The 16010-nt window shown below is 45.1% G+C and overlaps 1 protein-coding gene across 2 annotated transcripts in view; it reads left to right on the top strand.

Moving 5' to 3' along the window:
- The first annotated feature begins 2792 nt into the window (after nucleotides 1–2792).
- Nucleotides 2793–16010, top strand: part of ACYP2 (acylphosphatase 2) — a 181022-nt gene continuing 167804 nt past the window's right edge. Inside the window, exons 1-3 of one of the 2 annotated variants that reach the window (XM_056114141.1) lie at nucleotides 2793–2974; nucleotides 9307–9323; nucleotides 10435–10544. In XM_056114141.1, coding sequence (XP_055970116.1) covers nucleotides 2836–2974; nucleotides 9307–9323; nucleotides 10435–10544 — 266 coding nt within the window. In that variant the 5' untranslated portion in view covers nucleotides 2793–2835. The remainder of the gene's footprint in view (nucleotides 2975–9306; nucleotides 9324–10434; nucleotides 10545–16010) is intronic. The other variant, XM_056114142.1, reaches the window with a different exon arrangement.

Raw genomic sequence — 16010 nt, 5'->3', positions numbered from 1 at the left:
TTGCCTTGCACACAGCTGATCCGGATTTGATCACCACTGCCCTATTTGGTCCCCCGAGTTCTGCCAGAAGTGATCCCTGAACAAAGAGTCAGGAGAAGCCCTGAGCACTGTTGGGTGAGGCCCCATAAGAAAAACAAATTTCTAGTTTAGAATATCATATTGTCAATTCTTGCTGAAATGGTACATTAAAAAAATGTTTGATAATGTTCTTTTGTTGGCAGACAGTGATTATTTCAGCTGAGAAATGTCAATTGTTGCTATAGCATTTCTAAAATTACAACAAAGCTTCATAATAACTAGTAAGGGCACTCTTGGAAAATGTGGAGAATAAAATATTAAGTGAAGGAAAATGTCAAACTCAGTCAGTGACAAGATCAATGTAAGAGACAGGATTGAGTTTGAGGTTTTATTTTTTTAAACTTTTTTTTTTTTAACTTTTTGGGTCACACCCGGCAATGCACAGGGGCCACTCCTGGCTCTGCACTCAGGAACCATTCCTAGAGGTGCTCAGGGGACCATATGGGATGCTAGGAATCGAACCCGGGTCTGCCGCATGCAAGGCAAATGCCCTACCCACTGTGGTGAGGATTGAATTCAGGGACTCACAAGGATTAAATTCAGGGACTCAAGGATTCAGCCCCACCCTTTTAAGCTATTCTCCCCATCCCAAACTTCACTTTTTAGAAGACACTGTAGTAGTGGGGAAGACAGGTATGTAATTAGGATAGGGCTGGTAATAAACTCAGAACTAGGGCACCTGTGTTCAGTTCCTGCCATATATGTGTGTGTATATATGTGTGTGTATGTGTGTGTGTGTGTGTGTGTATGAGACACACACACACAGAGACAGAGAGAACAGAGAGAGACAGAGAGACAGAGAAAAGTAAAAGAATTAGTATGGGGAGTGAGCTCAAAGGGTCGGATGTCACATGCCTGGATTTAGTCTCCTGCATTTCTTGGATTCCTTAGCATTATTTGGGAGAACCAAGACAACAAAATCCCAAAAAAGCAGCAAGGGTGAGGGTGAAATCTGGTGAGTCTTTGCCTAGATTATTGCATAGTGTCCGAAGCCAGTCAGATTGGCATACTCTGTCCTGCAGGGGCGGGTTGCAGAGACTGGGACATCACAAAAAGACGAACTCTTAAGGACTGTCCAAGGTCAGAGCAGCCCGGGCAGCCCTCAGTGGTCTCGAAGGCTGAGGCAAGCAGCACGTGGGCACTGCCGTCTCCGGAGAGCAGAGGCCGGGGGATGTCACAGCACCAGTCAGTGGACCTGCTTACAGTGTGACATTGCCTGACAGTTCCCTATTCCATTTTTCCCAGTATTATTTTCTACGTCAAAAAGACCCTGGACTGTTTTCTTTTATTTGTGTGGTGCAGGTTTGCGCACAAAGACCTGAGCTGTTTGTCCGGGGGTGTATCTCAACCTTGGAGGCTTCAGTCAGGGGGACAAATTCCCACAGATTAAGATTGGGGATGGATGGGAAGTGGGATGAGATATTTCTATAAAATAGATTCAAAAGTATGACTTTTTTTTTTTTTAGAGTGGAAGATACCCCAAACCATCTTGGCTATAGGTTACCCATAACCTTCAGGGTGGGGATAAGTGGCTGACAGGTTAGTGGTGATTGAAGATCTTTGCTTTTATCTGATATGCTCTGTGAAACTGACCATGTGTCACTGGAAAGAGTGACATGAAAAAGAATGACCACTCAAAAAATGACTTAAAGGCCATGTTGATTCTAGAGACTTCATGCAATGAGCTGGGAGAGGAGAGGAATACAAATGGTGAGGTCCCTGCAATTAAGCCATTAAGTGAAAGGGAATTATTAAGTATCTGCAATTAACAGGAAGAGAGACGAAAGGAAGACAAATTGTGAGCTCTCTGCAATTAAACCTTCATTGCATGAAATTATCTGGATTAACACTTCTAGAACAGAGTTTACTTTTTATTTATTTATTTATTTATTTTTTTGCTTTTTGGGTCACACCCGCCGGCAATGCACAGGAGTTACTCCTGGTTGATACCCTCAGGAATTGCTCCTGGCGGTGCTCCGGGGACCATATGGGATGCTGGGAATTGAAGCTAGGTCGGCTGCGTGCAAGGCAAATGCCCTCCCCACTGTGCTATTGCTCCAGCCCCCGAAAAGAGTTTACTTTAAAAGCGATTTAAGTACTTTAAAAGTTTTAAATAATTTTTTGTGTGTTCCCTAATAGAACTGGTGCCTTCAGATTGCAGAGGATTATTTTTGACTCTGGAGAGGAAGATGGAAAGGTGAGTTCTCACAAGGGCATCTGGAACTCTAGAACTAGAGGGCCGCTGCTCTTCACTGTACCCGCTGGGGAAAAGTGGGTTTTTTTGGTTGGTGGTGCGGGAGGCTCGCGTTATGGCCCGGAGCGCTCAAGGCTGACCCTGGGTGCTCCAGGGCCCACGCACGGTGCCAGGATGGAAGGGGCTTGCCTTGCGTTAGTCGTAGGCCCTGACCGGACCATCTCCCGGGTCTTGGGTTGCATTTGATGCGGGTGCCGTCCTCATAGTCAAATGAGCGCTGCCCTGGGCCACCCTTCCACCTACCTCCCCAGCAGCTCATCCTCCTGGCCCGCAAGCTGCTGTCCCCAGGCCGCGCGGTGGCCTCTCTTCTCCAGAGCAGAGAAGCGCGCCACTGGGAACCGGTCCTGCCGCTGGCCGGGTGGCTGGAGGGGTGGACAGTCCGCTTCCAACCCGCCCGGTCTCGGCGGGGAACGCTCGGTTCCGGCCCAGCGGCCAGCGCCAACGGGCGGCGGCACTGACCTGGCGTGACCCCGAGCGCCCGCGTCCCGCCCGGTGCCAGGCCCATGTGCCCGCTGTCGCGCCCGCCGCTGCGCCCGCTGCTGCGCCTGCTTCCCGTGCCCCGCTGCCCGCGCCGCGCCCTGCCCGCTGCCATGGCCGTGGCCCTGAAGTCGGTGGACTACGAAGTGCACGGGATCGTGCAGGGTAGGCGCAGGCGGTGGGTGCGGAGCGCGGAGACGCGGGGCCTAACGGGGCCCAACGGGAACGAACGGGGCCCAACGGGGCGCGAGGAGCGCGGGAGGCGCGGGAGGCGCGGGGGCCGCGGAGACGCGGGGCCTAACGGGGCCCAACGGGACCCAACGGGGCGCGGGGGGCGCGGGGCCTAAAGGGGCGCCGGGGACGCGGGGACGCAGGGACCCTGCAGCAACGGCGGCGGTGGTGGTGGGGGGGGGGGGGTAGGGGACGGTCCGCGCCTGCGCGCGGGGGCGGGGCTCGGGGGTACGGGGCGCACGGGGCCTGACGGGCGCCGGGGACGCGGGGGGTGCGGGCGCTAACGGGGACTAACGGGGCGCGGGGACTGACGGGCGCAGGGCGGAGACTAGCAGGACCCAACGTGCGGGGACTAACGGGGGGGGGGGGGGGGGGGCGGCGCGGTGAGCGCGAAACTGCTGGCCCCAGTACGGACAGCCTTTTTTTTTTTCTTTTGCTTTTTGGGTCACACCCGGCTCAGGGGTTACTCCTGGCTCATGCACTCAGGAATTGCACCTGGCGGTGCTCAGGGGACCGTATGGGGTGCTGGGCATCGAGCCTGTGTCGGTCGTGTTGGCTGCGTGCAAGGCAAACGCCCTACCCGCTGTGCTATCACTCCAGTCCCTGGGCAGCCTTTTAGGACACCTTGTCGAGGTGTGAGGCCTCACTGAACAAAGTAAAGAGATGATTTGATTTCCCTGGGGAGAGAGTCAGTCACTCATTTTGGTTTCAGGTTCAGTTTAAAGAGTTAACAAAGGGCTCACCGTTTTCTTGTAGATTGCCTAAGAAATAAATGCCATACATGTTATCTACATAACTGTGGATATAACGATGTATCACACAGGAATACTTTATAATTAATATAGCATAATCGCTAGAGCAATGATATAGAGGTGATCCATGATATAAAGTGAGCAGTCAAAGGGACACTGTAAAAGTAAATTTAAAAATATAGAACAGTCTTGGTGCCAACTAAAGTACAATTAGGTTTACTTACTGTAAAATACCTCGTTAGAAATACTATGAAAGTTAATTTACCAAAGGAAGAAAATATCGTTGGGAACATTCATTTTAATTTATTTCTTTTAAATAAAGGTAGTAGGAATTAGACCCAGAGCCTGAGCCTGATTCCTAACAAGGTAACCCCTAGGAACATTTATTTAGTAGGGACAAAATGTAGACTGAAAAGTAAAATTGTTATTCAATATTTAAATGTAAAACATTCTCAATTAAAATGGTTTCAGAGATAAAAAAATGAAACTGGGAAAGGTGGTAAGTGATTACCTGTCCTGGAGTGAAAACTGCTCAGGGAATTAACTGACTTAATGAACTTTATCACAAAAATGTTTCCAACCCCAAGCAAGGCATTATTATATTTCTTTTGATATGTTTGAATTGAAACCATCTTTTCTGACAAATCGCTGTCAAATGTTCAAGGGGTCAGATATACTATACCCTGACTCATTCCATTTTTTCTTTTTTAATTGAACCACAGTTAGGAAGTTGTTCTTGTTTGGGTTTCAGTAGTGTAATGTTCCAACGCTGTTCCTTCAGTGCAGTTTCCCACCACCAGCAACCCAGTGTCCCTCCAGCCACCACACCCCCACCTCCACTCAGCCAGTCTTGATGTCACTCACTCCTTCACCCCTCTCTCTTACTGTCTCGATCTTACTGCTTCTCCCATTCTCTCCCTCTCTGTCTCCTCAAAAGTTATCATGTGTATCTCTTTATCTTCTTTTAGCACTCAGTTCTTATCCAGAGTGGCCAGCTATCATTGTCATAGTGGTCCCTTCTCTGTCCTTACTGCCTTCTCGCCCTTACTTGTGGCAAGCTTCCAACCATGGACCAGCCCTCCTGGCCCTCGTTTCTACTGTCCTTGGGTATTAGTCTCATACTATGTTTTTTTAAACATCTTACAAATGTGTGCAATTATTCTATGTCCAGTTCCTTCTGACTCATTTCATTCAACATGAACTCATTTCATTCAACTCTCCATGTCCATCCATGTATAAACAAATTTCGTGACTGCATTTTTCCTCGCAGCTGTATAGTATTCCATTGTGTAGATGTACCAGAATTTCTCTATCCAGTTGTTCTCGGGCACTTGGGTTGTTTCCAGATTCTGGCTATTGTGAATAGTGCTGCTGTGAACATAGAAGTGTAGATGGATTTTTTTTGGTATTGTTTTTGGGCCCCAGGGTAAATTCCCAGAAGTGATTTTTCTGGGTTGTGTGGAAGCTCATTTTCTAGTCTTTTAGAGGAATGCCCATATCGTTTTCCAAAAGGGCTGGGCCAGTCACCCTGTGTAGTTCTTAAACATAAGCACCCTAATTGACATTGGACTCAGAGAATTAGCTCATTTTCTTCATTATATTATGGGCTGGAGCAATAGCACAGTGGTAGGTTATTTTCCTTGCATGCAGCCAGCCGGCCGAGCCAGGTTTGATTCCTCCGCCTCTCTCAGAAAGCCCGGCAAGCTATCGAGAGTATCTTGCCTGCACGGCAAAGTCTGGCAAGCTACTCGTGACACATTCAATGTGCCAAACATAGTAACAACAAGTTTCACAATAGAGATGTTGCTGGGCCTGCTCAAGCAAATTGATGAACAACGGGAGGACAGTGACAGTGACTATACATTTATGGAGAATGTATTATACAGAGTAGAGTTGCTTCTCAGGTCTATTTTTGGTGTTTGTATATAGGCCTCAGGTCAATGTTGGATGCTGCTCATCCTCTTTTCTAAGTGCTTCTTTCTATTGTAACAATTTCAATCATTGATTTTTTTTTTGATGCCAGGAATTGAACTCAGGTTGACATGCAGTTCACCATGGCTCTCCATCCTTGGCCCATATCAGAAGTGCTTTAGATTCTGTTTTATTTCCTGTCTACTGCACATTCAGTTACCCTATTGTTAATATCTTATGAGTCTATGGTACATTTATCAGAACTGTGGCCACATCCTGGAGTACTATGGCCATTGATTCCTGTGGTCATTGATTCTTTGTGTGTGTATGTGTGTGTGTGTGTGTGTGTGTGTGTGTGTGTATGGCAGGAAGATGGACTGGATTCCTCAATTTGAAGAACTGCACCAATAATAATATTTTATGCTTGCAGTGCTATTGCAACACAGCTCTTTCTCCATTGTCAGTCCCCCTCCTCCATTGTCCCACAGACAGATAGACAGACAGACAGACACACACACACACACACACACACTCCTTTGCAGTCTTAGTTTTCACTCCTTTTGGTAATACATGCTATCTTATTCCAGTCTCTGTTTTATTCCATTTCCATATTCTGAAGACATTTAATGCTCACAAACTTCTGTTGTTCTGCGGGTTTGGGAATGAGTGACTGGGGAACTAGGGCTGTTTTATTTATTTATTTATTTATTTAAATTTTTATTAGTGAAACACCATGAGGTACAGTTGTAGACTTACATATTTTTGTGCTTGGGGTTCAGTTATACAATGATTGAGTACCCATATCTAGGGCTGTGTTTTAAATTATTATTTTTTTAAAGGTTTTGGGCCACACCCAGTGATGCTCAGGGGTTACTTCACTCTGGAATTAGCCCTGGCGGCACTTGGTGACCATATGGGTTGCCGATATTGAACCCAGTTTGTTCATGAAGGTCAGGTGCCCATATGCTGTACTCTGGTCCCTGGACAGCTTTGATTGTCTTGGAGCATTTGTAGATGTTATAGTTACAACTAGAATAATACACTCTGAAACCTTGAAAGGGAAACTGATTATGCTGTGTACTGTACTGGTGCTTTGCTGCTAAGTATGTGAATACTATTCGCAATCATAGAAATGGATGTGGTAATTATTTGGTTTTCCAATGCTTTCAGCAGTTTTTTGTTGTTGTTGTTGTTAGTTTTTGGCCACACCCAGTTGACCACACCCAGCTAGGAGTTGGCTTTGTGTTCAGAGATCACTCCTGGTGATGCTTGGGGAACATTATGGCGTCCCAGGGACTGAACCCCAGTTGACTGTGCAAGGTAAATGCCCTATCCACTGTACTATTGTTCAGCCTATATTAAACAATTTTAAACTCAATTTTACAATAGGAGTAGTTTATTGAACCCCAGATATAAAAAGAAAATTTCTTGAATACTGCTTAACATGAAAATGAATGAATGAATGGATCAATTATTTAATAGTTTGGTCAGATACCACATGGTTTATGTGTATACTTTTCCCTTAAATGGGCAGGTAAATGGAGAAGTAGTGTTTTAGAGGTTGAACATTTTAAGACATTAAAGTCAAGAAATATAAATATGGTTAACTCTAACTCCTTTGCTCATCTTTGTTTCAATAACATTTCATTTCTATTTCAGTTCTTTCTTTTTCACTTCTCTTTATTTTCTTTTTAACTATCATTGGTTGTGTGCACATCTCTCACTAGGCAAGAAGAATAGTATTTTTCCGGTCAGTGTTTTGAAGGTTAGTAACTTGTTTTGATATGCTTTCCAGGCTGTGCTACTTCTGGAACTACAAATGTATCTCAAGTCTTTCCCCTTTACCACTCTTAGTCACAGATTAATCACCATATCTTACTCATCTGCTAGGTTAAGTTTCAATAAGACAACCAGTTTAGTTATTCCTTTTTCAGCTCTTGTGATTATGTCTTTATAACTAAAACCTCCACATTAATATTTATTGGTCAACTCAGGCATAATTTGGTAACTTCTTGCTATTCTTTATAATATATGCTCTATAGTATCTACTCAACGTATATAATACACTTTAGGTTAAGTTCAGCTCAGATCAGCACAAAATCTTTGTGATTCCTCCCAGCTTTAAATGAAGTAAATTTATCATCATCAGTCTGAAATTAAACCTAAGTTATAATCTGAATGGTTGTATGCATATTTCAATGTCAGTAATGAATTTTTATAGGAGAGTAAAACATTTCACTTAAATATTTATTCATTCATTTTTCTTTCATTCACTTTTTCAATAACGATGTGCCATGGTCTGCTCTAGCTGCTGAAGACACAATGATGAACAAGACAGAAAAAATCCAGCCAGGGCCTGTAGTGATAGTACAGGATGACTGATGTTCAATCCCTGGCATCCCATACAATTTCCTGAGTACAGAGCCAGTAGTAAGCCCTGAGCACTGCTGAGTGTGGCCCCAAAACAAAAAGGAAAACAAGAAAAAATAAAGAAAAAGGAAAGTAAAATCTTACCCTAATAAAACTTATAGTGAAGAGTGCAAATTTAAAAGAAGTGACAAAAATATAATATATAGCATAGCCAGGAAGCATATAGGGCACATTGCTGTTTCAGATAAATTCATCAGGACATATTTTTCTAAGGAAATGGCATGAGTGTGGACACATGAATGATGAGAAAATGCTAGTCAAGAGAAGGTCAAGGGAAGAACATCCCTGGCAGCGGGAACAGTATGTGTGAGGCTAAGAGACAGGAATGGCTATGGCATGTGGAGAAGCACAGAGGCAGTTTGGTTGTGCTCGGCAGATACAGGCATTCTACAATGTGTTCAAAGCGTCTGGGAGGATCTTGGAGACAGTGATAACCAGGCTGTGTTTTATTTTGAGTATGATATGAAATTGGAAGCTGGAGGAGAAGGTTTAAAACTGAGAAAAAAGGGATTTGATTTTTCCCCAAGATGATTTCCTTTTCTCCTTACATTTAAAAAGGAAATGATTTGGGGCTGGAGCAATAGCACAGCGGGTAGAGTGTTTGCCTTGCACGTGGCCGACCCAGGTTCGATTCCCAGCATCCCATATGGTCCCCCGAGCACCGCCAGGACTGATTCCTGAGTGCAAAGCAAGGAGTAACCCCTGAGCATCGCTGGGTGTGACCCAAAAAGCAAAACAAAACAAAACAAAACAAAAAAACAAAAAAAAGGAAATGATTTCTAATGATACCTTCTGAATACATTCAGATATCAAAAGGTTTTTTTTTTTTTATTTATTACTAGTGCTGGAGCAATAGCACAGCAGGTAGGGTGTTTGCCTTACACACAGCCAACATGGCTGACCCAAGTTCGATTCCTCCGCCCCTCTCGGAGAGCCCGGCAAGCTACCGAGAGTATCTCGCCCGCATGGCAGAGCCTGGCAAGCTCCCTGTGATGTATTTGATATGCCAAACACAGTAACAAGTCTCACAATGTTACTGGGCCTGCTCGAGCAAATCGATGAACAATGGGAGGACCGTGACCGATTTAATGAATTAGATGAAAAGCAAGCCAGGAAATTATAATTTTTAAAAGGTAGACAAACTGACATTTCTTTTTATCCTTTTTTTTATAGGCGTTTGCTTCAGAAGGGTAAGTCAATGAACTCTCTTGTTCTGCTTTGGGGCTAACTTTTCTCTGTGGTTATTCCTGAGTACTGAGAGGGAGAGGCAAGCTGTTTTCTATGTAGCGATTAGTCTATTGCTCTTTGTTTGTCCTGACAGCAAATGAAGAAATATTTGTATTTCTTCAAAGTCACTGAGATTTTTATTAAAACTCACTTATTGAGTTTTTATCTATTGATTGAAGTGCTGTGGCTTCCAATACTGTTGGTAATCTTTCCTTTGCACGAATCCCAACCCCACAGCACGAGTGAGCCCATGTCTCTCTTTCAACCACGTGTTTAAGAAGTTCCAGTAGACTGCACCTACAAGAATGTTAGTGATGTAGTGAAGATGGTTCAAAATCAAGATGTTTATTGTAGCATTACTGAATTTGGAAAAAGAACTTTTAAAAGTCTAGGGCAAGCAATGGGCTCTTGCCCAGTGATAGTCTGTATGTCAAATTGGGAGTCAGCAGAGAACCTCTGACTCTGTCAGTGGAAGACCTTTCATGGGGTACAAGCTGGCATCTTCCTTCAGTGCTTGTGAATCTGAAGTGATATCATTTGGAACCCAGATTAACAATGTAATTTAGGCTTAGCAGGTGTGGGGGATAAGTAAAGTAAAGTAAAGGCCCTCCCGTTGATCGTCGATTTGCTCGAGCGGGCCCAGTAACGTCTCCATTGGAGACTTTGTTGTTACTGTGTCTGGCATATCGAATACTCTCGGTAGCTTGCCGGGCTCTCCAAGAGGGGCGGAGGAATCGAACTCGGGTCGGCCATCTTGGCCGCGTGTAAGGCGAACGCCCTACCCGCTGTGCTATCACTCCAGCCAGTGGGGGATATGTCACTGAATTTTAGGGATTATAAAACTCATCAGAAAAAAATTTTCTGAAATAATTCTCAGGTGTCAGTATGGGCCGTGTGGTATCGGGCTCCAGCTCCTGTGGACACACGTGTGCCCCTGCCTCTGAGGCATCTCCCTGGCACCATCATCTGTTTTAGAATGAGAAACCAGCTCGGCATTGTTTGGGTGTGGGTACCAAGTATCTCACGGGGTCAGGCTTTGATGCTGGACTTGGTCTCTTGTTTTCTCCTGAACAGTACACGGAACAGGAGGCCAACAAAGTTGGAGTGGTCGGCTGGGTGATGAACACCAGCCAGGGCACCGTCACAGGCCAGCTGCAAGGTCCCGAGGAGAAAGTCAACTCCATGTGAGTGACAGCCCTGGCTCGCGTCCCTGCCGGTTCCCATTAGCTGTCCGCTGTGTGCGGGGAGCTGGCCCGGGAAGCAGCTCAGGGCACAGCACCTGTCTTGCCTGCCGTCTGACTCAGGCCCAGCAGGTGGCTCTGGACCCCCAAACGCCTCTTGGCATGGGCCCTGTCTGTGAGAAAGAGCGGGGGGTGGGGGGGTGGGGGGGGAGGAGATAGTCCCGTTTTCTTGTTGAGGAGATAGAGGCTGCAGTGCTAGTGGAAACTGTGATTTGCAAGAGAAAACAACAGTTTGGACAGGCCACATCCAGGGTGTGATTCTAACAACGCTGGCGTGGCCGTTCCTCCTGCAGGCCAGCAGAGATGCTTCCAGGCTGGGAGTAGAGCTTCTCTCTTTAGCAACACTCCCTCAAGAAAGAGCTTCACGCCCTGTGGATTTCCTCTGTGAATTCTCCTCTCACACAGGAGAACATCAGGACAGAAGTGTCTCTCCCTGAAGTGGCTGAGGGAACACGGTGCTCAGAGGGCAGCCGTGAGGCTGTGGAAAGGACACCAAGGGGGCGCCTGTCGCTCTCCCCTCCCGCCTGCAGCCTCTGGCTGTCAGTGCGAGTGTGTGGTGAGCTGAGTCCCACAGTCGGAGCAGACCCTGTGGAGAGCAATGCCCATGTGCACCCACTGCCAAAGGCTTCTGCTTCTGGCGCTGTGGTCGCCAGCCCCCTTGCGTGAGGCCGGCCACTAGGCAGAGCCACCTCTCCCCTCACCCCCTCAGCTGCTCAGCTTCATAAATTACACGGCTGTGGCCTGAAAAACACAAATGCAGATTTGAGCATTGTGACATGTTAGGAAACACCAAACACTTTGTAGGCATGACTTCATTTCCTCCTAATCCACCCCATAGGTCGGGCTACAGAGCTCACACCCAGTATATCTTGCTTCATTACTTGCGGTTTGTCTTTATTACACAATGGTTTTAGATTTCAAAAGCAAGACTTTCATTTATTGTGATAAGTGAAGAAGCAAAATAGAGTTTTAAATGCCAGGTTGGTCATCTGCAGCTTTCCCTCTAGCCGCAGCCCCTTTTATGATCACCTAGTAATCTGGGTCTGATCTGATGCTCTCTCTCTACCACTGAAAAACTTGAAGCTCACATTTATAATTATGGCTTTACTTTTACTGAAGCGGACTATTTGATGTGTTTTTAATGAAGTTTAAAAATTCTTAAATATTTAACAACCATTATGTGAACTGCTAACCTCTGTATTTACCCCAGTTTCTTTAAGATTCTTTTAGTGTAAAGTTTGTTGTAGAATTTGCTTTCATAAATTGTGGGGGCAACAGTTAATAAAAAACATTTTCAGTATGATTGTTACAAAGTGCATGAAACATTGTAATGATAAAAAATATTTTTAAAAATTGGTCGTGGGATTGACTGTTGGCACATTATACCCCTTAAACCCTGTTGTGAATAACTTTGTAAATCATGGTGTTTTAATGAAAAGAAATGACGAAACAAGTGTCAGAGGGACCAAAAGAAAGGAAAGGAGGAAAAAAGGGAGGGAGGGAGGAAGGGAGGGAGGGAAGGAGGGAAGGACAAAGGAAGGGAAGAAATGAAGGAGGAAAGAAGGGAGGGAGGGAAGGAGGGAGGAAGGAAGGAAGAAAGGAAGGAAGGAAGGAAGGAAGGAAGAAAGGAAGGAAGGAAGGAAGGAAGGACATATTGCATGACTTTAATTAGTTTTATAGAACTAATTCAGTGAATGAAGAGAAAGCCAGAAGCCATGAACCTGAGAACGGGCTCTGCCATGGGTGTTCAGCCGGGTTTTCCCTGCTCATGTTAGAGTGAGTCTGGTTCACTTCCTCAGTGTCGGTGTACTAATGTACAGTCTGCACATTTAAAACTGTTGGTCTCTACATAGCCCTTTCACGTTTGTCTCGCACAGACGTGCACACCACACACACTTATGTGCACAGGCATCTTTGGGTTTTAGTCAACATTTTATTCTTAAACTAAGCCGTAGTATATTTTCTCTGCATCTCACTTTTATCAATCCAAAGTGCTACCAGGAAAATGGCATGGCTGTAATTCATGTCTTGTAAATGGCAATTGCATATAGATATACTGTTTTTTTCATTACCTTGCTCGAGGCCCTCCCGTTGTTCATCGATTTGCTCGAGCAGGCCCAGTAACGTCTCCATTGGAGACTTTGTTGTTACTGTGTTTGGCATATCGAATACGTCACGGGGAGCTTGCCAGGCTCTGCCGTGCGGGCGAGATACTCTCGGTAGCTTGCCGGGCTCTCCGAGAGGGGCGGAGGAATCGAACTCGGGTCGATTACCTTATTTCTAGGAACTCATTTTGTTTCTTGTTTTGTTTTTCAATAAAAGCAGTGCTGCACAAACATTTTCTTTTTATGGGCTAAATCTACTTCCATGAGCATTTGTTGATTGAAGTATTCATGTATTCTATTTATTTTTTTATTTTTATTGACTCCATAATTCTAGTTTGTTTTTATAAAGGCAATATTTATGAGTAATTCCTGTAGTTTACCTGCCAATTTACTTGTTCTACAATCTTTTCCAATTACACCATATTATAATACCCTATATGGCTTTTCTATTACACTGGTAGCACAGTTAGAATAAATATTTCAGTTCCTCCCACCTTACCATGAACTGTCTATTCCTGAAACAGGATTAAGAAGATAACATATTAAAGATAATATATTAAAAATAAAGTTGTTAAGCCCTTTATATTTAATCTCAAATAGTTCATATTTTATTTATTTTTTAATTGAATCACCATGAGATACACAGTTACAAAGATGTTCATGACTGGGTTTAAATCATACAATGTTCCAACACCCATCCCTTCACCCAGTGTACATTTCCCACCATTAATGTCCCCAATTCCCTCTCCCCGTTCACAGTCTGCCTCTATGGCAGGCACTTTTCTTCTCTCTCTCTCTCGTTCTCCTTTTGACATTATGGTTTGCACTACAGGTTCTGAGAGATTATCATATTTACCTACTTTCAGCATTCAGTTCTTGTCCAGAGCTATCATTTCCAACTATCCTTGTTGTAAAGATCCTTTCTTCATCCTAACTGCTCTCCCCACCCTCCATTCCTCCCCACCCCTCTGCAACTTATGGTAAGCTTTGAACCAAGCAACAATCATCCTGGTCCTTGTTTCTACTGGCCTTGGATATTAGTCTCATATTGTGGTGTTTTTTTTTCATCCCACAAATGAGCACAATCATTCTATGTCCCTGTCCCTCTGACTCAGTTCACTCAGCATGATACTCTCCATGTCCATCCATTTATAAGCATTTTTTTTGACTTCATTATTCCTAAAAGCTGCAGAGTATACCAATGTGTAGATGTACCATAGTTTGTTTATTCAATTGTCTGTTCATTGGCACTTGGGTTGCTTCCAGATTGTGTTTTTGGGCCCCAGAGTATATTCCCAGAACTGGTATTGCTGGGTCATATGGAAGTTCAATTTCTATTTTTGTGAGGAACACCAAATACGACAATGATCAAATACGACATCATTGGTCTGACCGAGACAAGAAGGCACGAATCTCACCATGCCGTTTTCGACACTGGAGAAGAATTGTTCCTCGGAATATGCGATAAAAGAGGTGTTGGAGGCGTCGGTGTCCTTGTCAACACAAACTTGGCCAAGAGCATTGATTCATTCGAATGCCTAACAACCCGAATCGGACGTTTACATTTGAATAGATGTGGCTCACTGCCTGCAGTTTCTATCTTCGTTGTCTACGCACCAACATCTCATTATGATGAAAGAGAAATCGAGAAGTTCTACATGGAGCTAGAGAAGTTCTATAAAGAAGACCACACCTTCTACAAGATCATTGTGGGTGATTTTAATGCCAAGATAGGACCGAGAAGATCAGCTGAAGAACTTCACATCGGGACCCATGGCCTAGAATGGAACGAACAGGGTGAGAGACTGTCTGAGTTCATCATGTCGACCAAGACCATTCATGGTAACTCACAGTTCCAGAAGGCAGAATCTAAACGATGGACATGGGAGTCTCCCGGTGGACAATTCCACAACGAAATAGACCACATCATATTCAATTGACGGTTTTGCCTGACTGATGTCGCTGTTGTCCCAAAATTTTGAACGGGATCGGACCACTGTCTCCTCCGTGCAAAATTCTACTTCACAGAGTGGGGAGAAAGGGCTGCAAAGTTCAAAAAGAGAACTCCCAGAATGACCACCAACTGGGAACTCTTTGGTACTATTGCAGCAACATGGGAAGATGCCATTGTTGACAACATTGACGAGGAATACGATCGACTGGTTCAGCACCTCCATGAATGTGCGAGGAACGCCAAGAGAGAGATAGCCACAAAAAATCGCCTATCTTCGAAAACTCTTGAGCTAATTCGCCAGCGTGGTTTGGCGCATGCCTCAGGCAACCGCAAGCTAACGTCTGAGCTCGCAAAGCAGTGCAGAGATGCGATCAAGGAAGACCTCAAAGAGAGAAGAGCAGAAGTACTGGTAGATGCGGCAGAAGCTGGGAAAAGTATTCGGAACACCCTCCTGTCCTTTGCCAACTACAAGACCAAGATGACTGCCCTCCGACGTCCTGATGGATCCATCACATCCTCCAGAACGGCAATGGAGAAGATTATCCATGACTTCTACTCAAATCTCTTCGATAGCTATGTCCACTTGCCGACATACCAAATTCCACAGGATGGATATGTCGTTCCCAATGTTCTCCCTTCCGAAATCCGACACGCCATTTCGTCAGTAAAGAAACAAACAGCACCCGGCCCAGACAAGGTCAGACCTGAACACCTGAAGAACCTGCCATCAGTACTCATCAATACACTGGCTCGGCTCTTCACTCGCTACCTGTCTGAATGCAAGGTTCCGTCCCAATGGAAAACCAGCAGGACCGTACTACTGTTCAAGAAGGGAGACATCCATGACATTGGCAACTATCGCCCGATCTGCCTATTGTCTGTCATCTACAAGTTGTTCACTCGAGTCATCCTAAATAGGATTGGCAGAACACTAGATGAAGGACAACCATGCGAGCAAGCAGGGTTCCGCAAAGGATTCAGCACCATCGACCATATCCACACCATAACCAAGCTCATTGAGGTTTCTCGGGAGTTCAAGATGCCGCTCTGTTTAACGTTCATTGATTTAAAGAAGGCCTTTGATTCTGTTGAGACGGAAGCAGTCATTGAAGCCCTAGCCAATCAGGGCATTCAAGCCCAATACATCAGGATCCTCTGTGAGCTGTATTGCGGATTCACTACCAGGATCTCACCATTCTACAAAGAAGTGATCGTTGATGTCAAGAGAGGGGTGTGGCAGGGTGATACCATTTCACCGAAACTCTTCAGTGCCACCCTCAAGAACATCATGCGACGACTGGAATGGGAAGGAATGGGAGTGAAGATAGATGGTCGGCAACTACACCACCT

Source organism: Sorex fumeus, unplaced genomic scaffold (genome assembly GCF_029834395.1).
Source record: "Sorex fumeus unplaced genomic scaffold, SorFum_2.1 ptg000024l, whole genome shotgun sequence".
Lineage (NCBI taxonomy): Eukaryota > Metazoa > Chordata > Mammalia > Eulipotyphla > Soricidae > Sorex > Sorex fumeus.
Note: the sequence above shows the minus strand (reverse complement) of the source record. Positions and strands in the feature narration are given on the sequence as shown.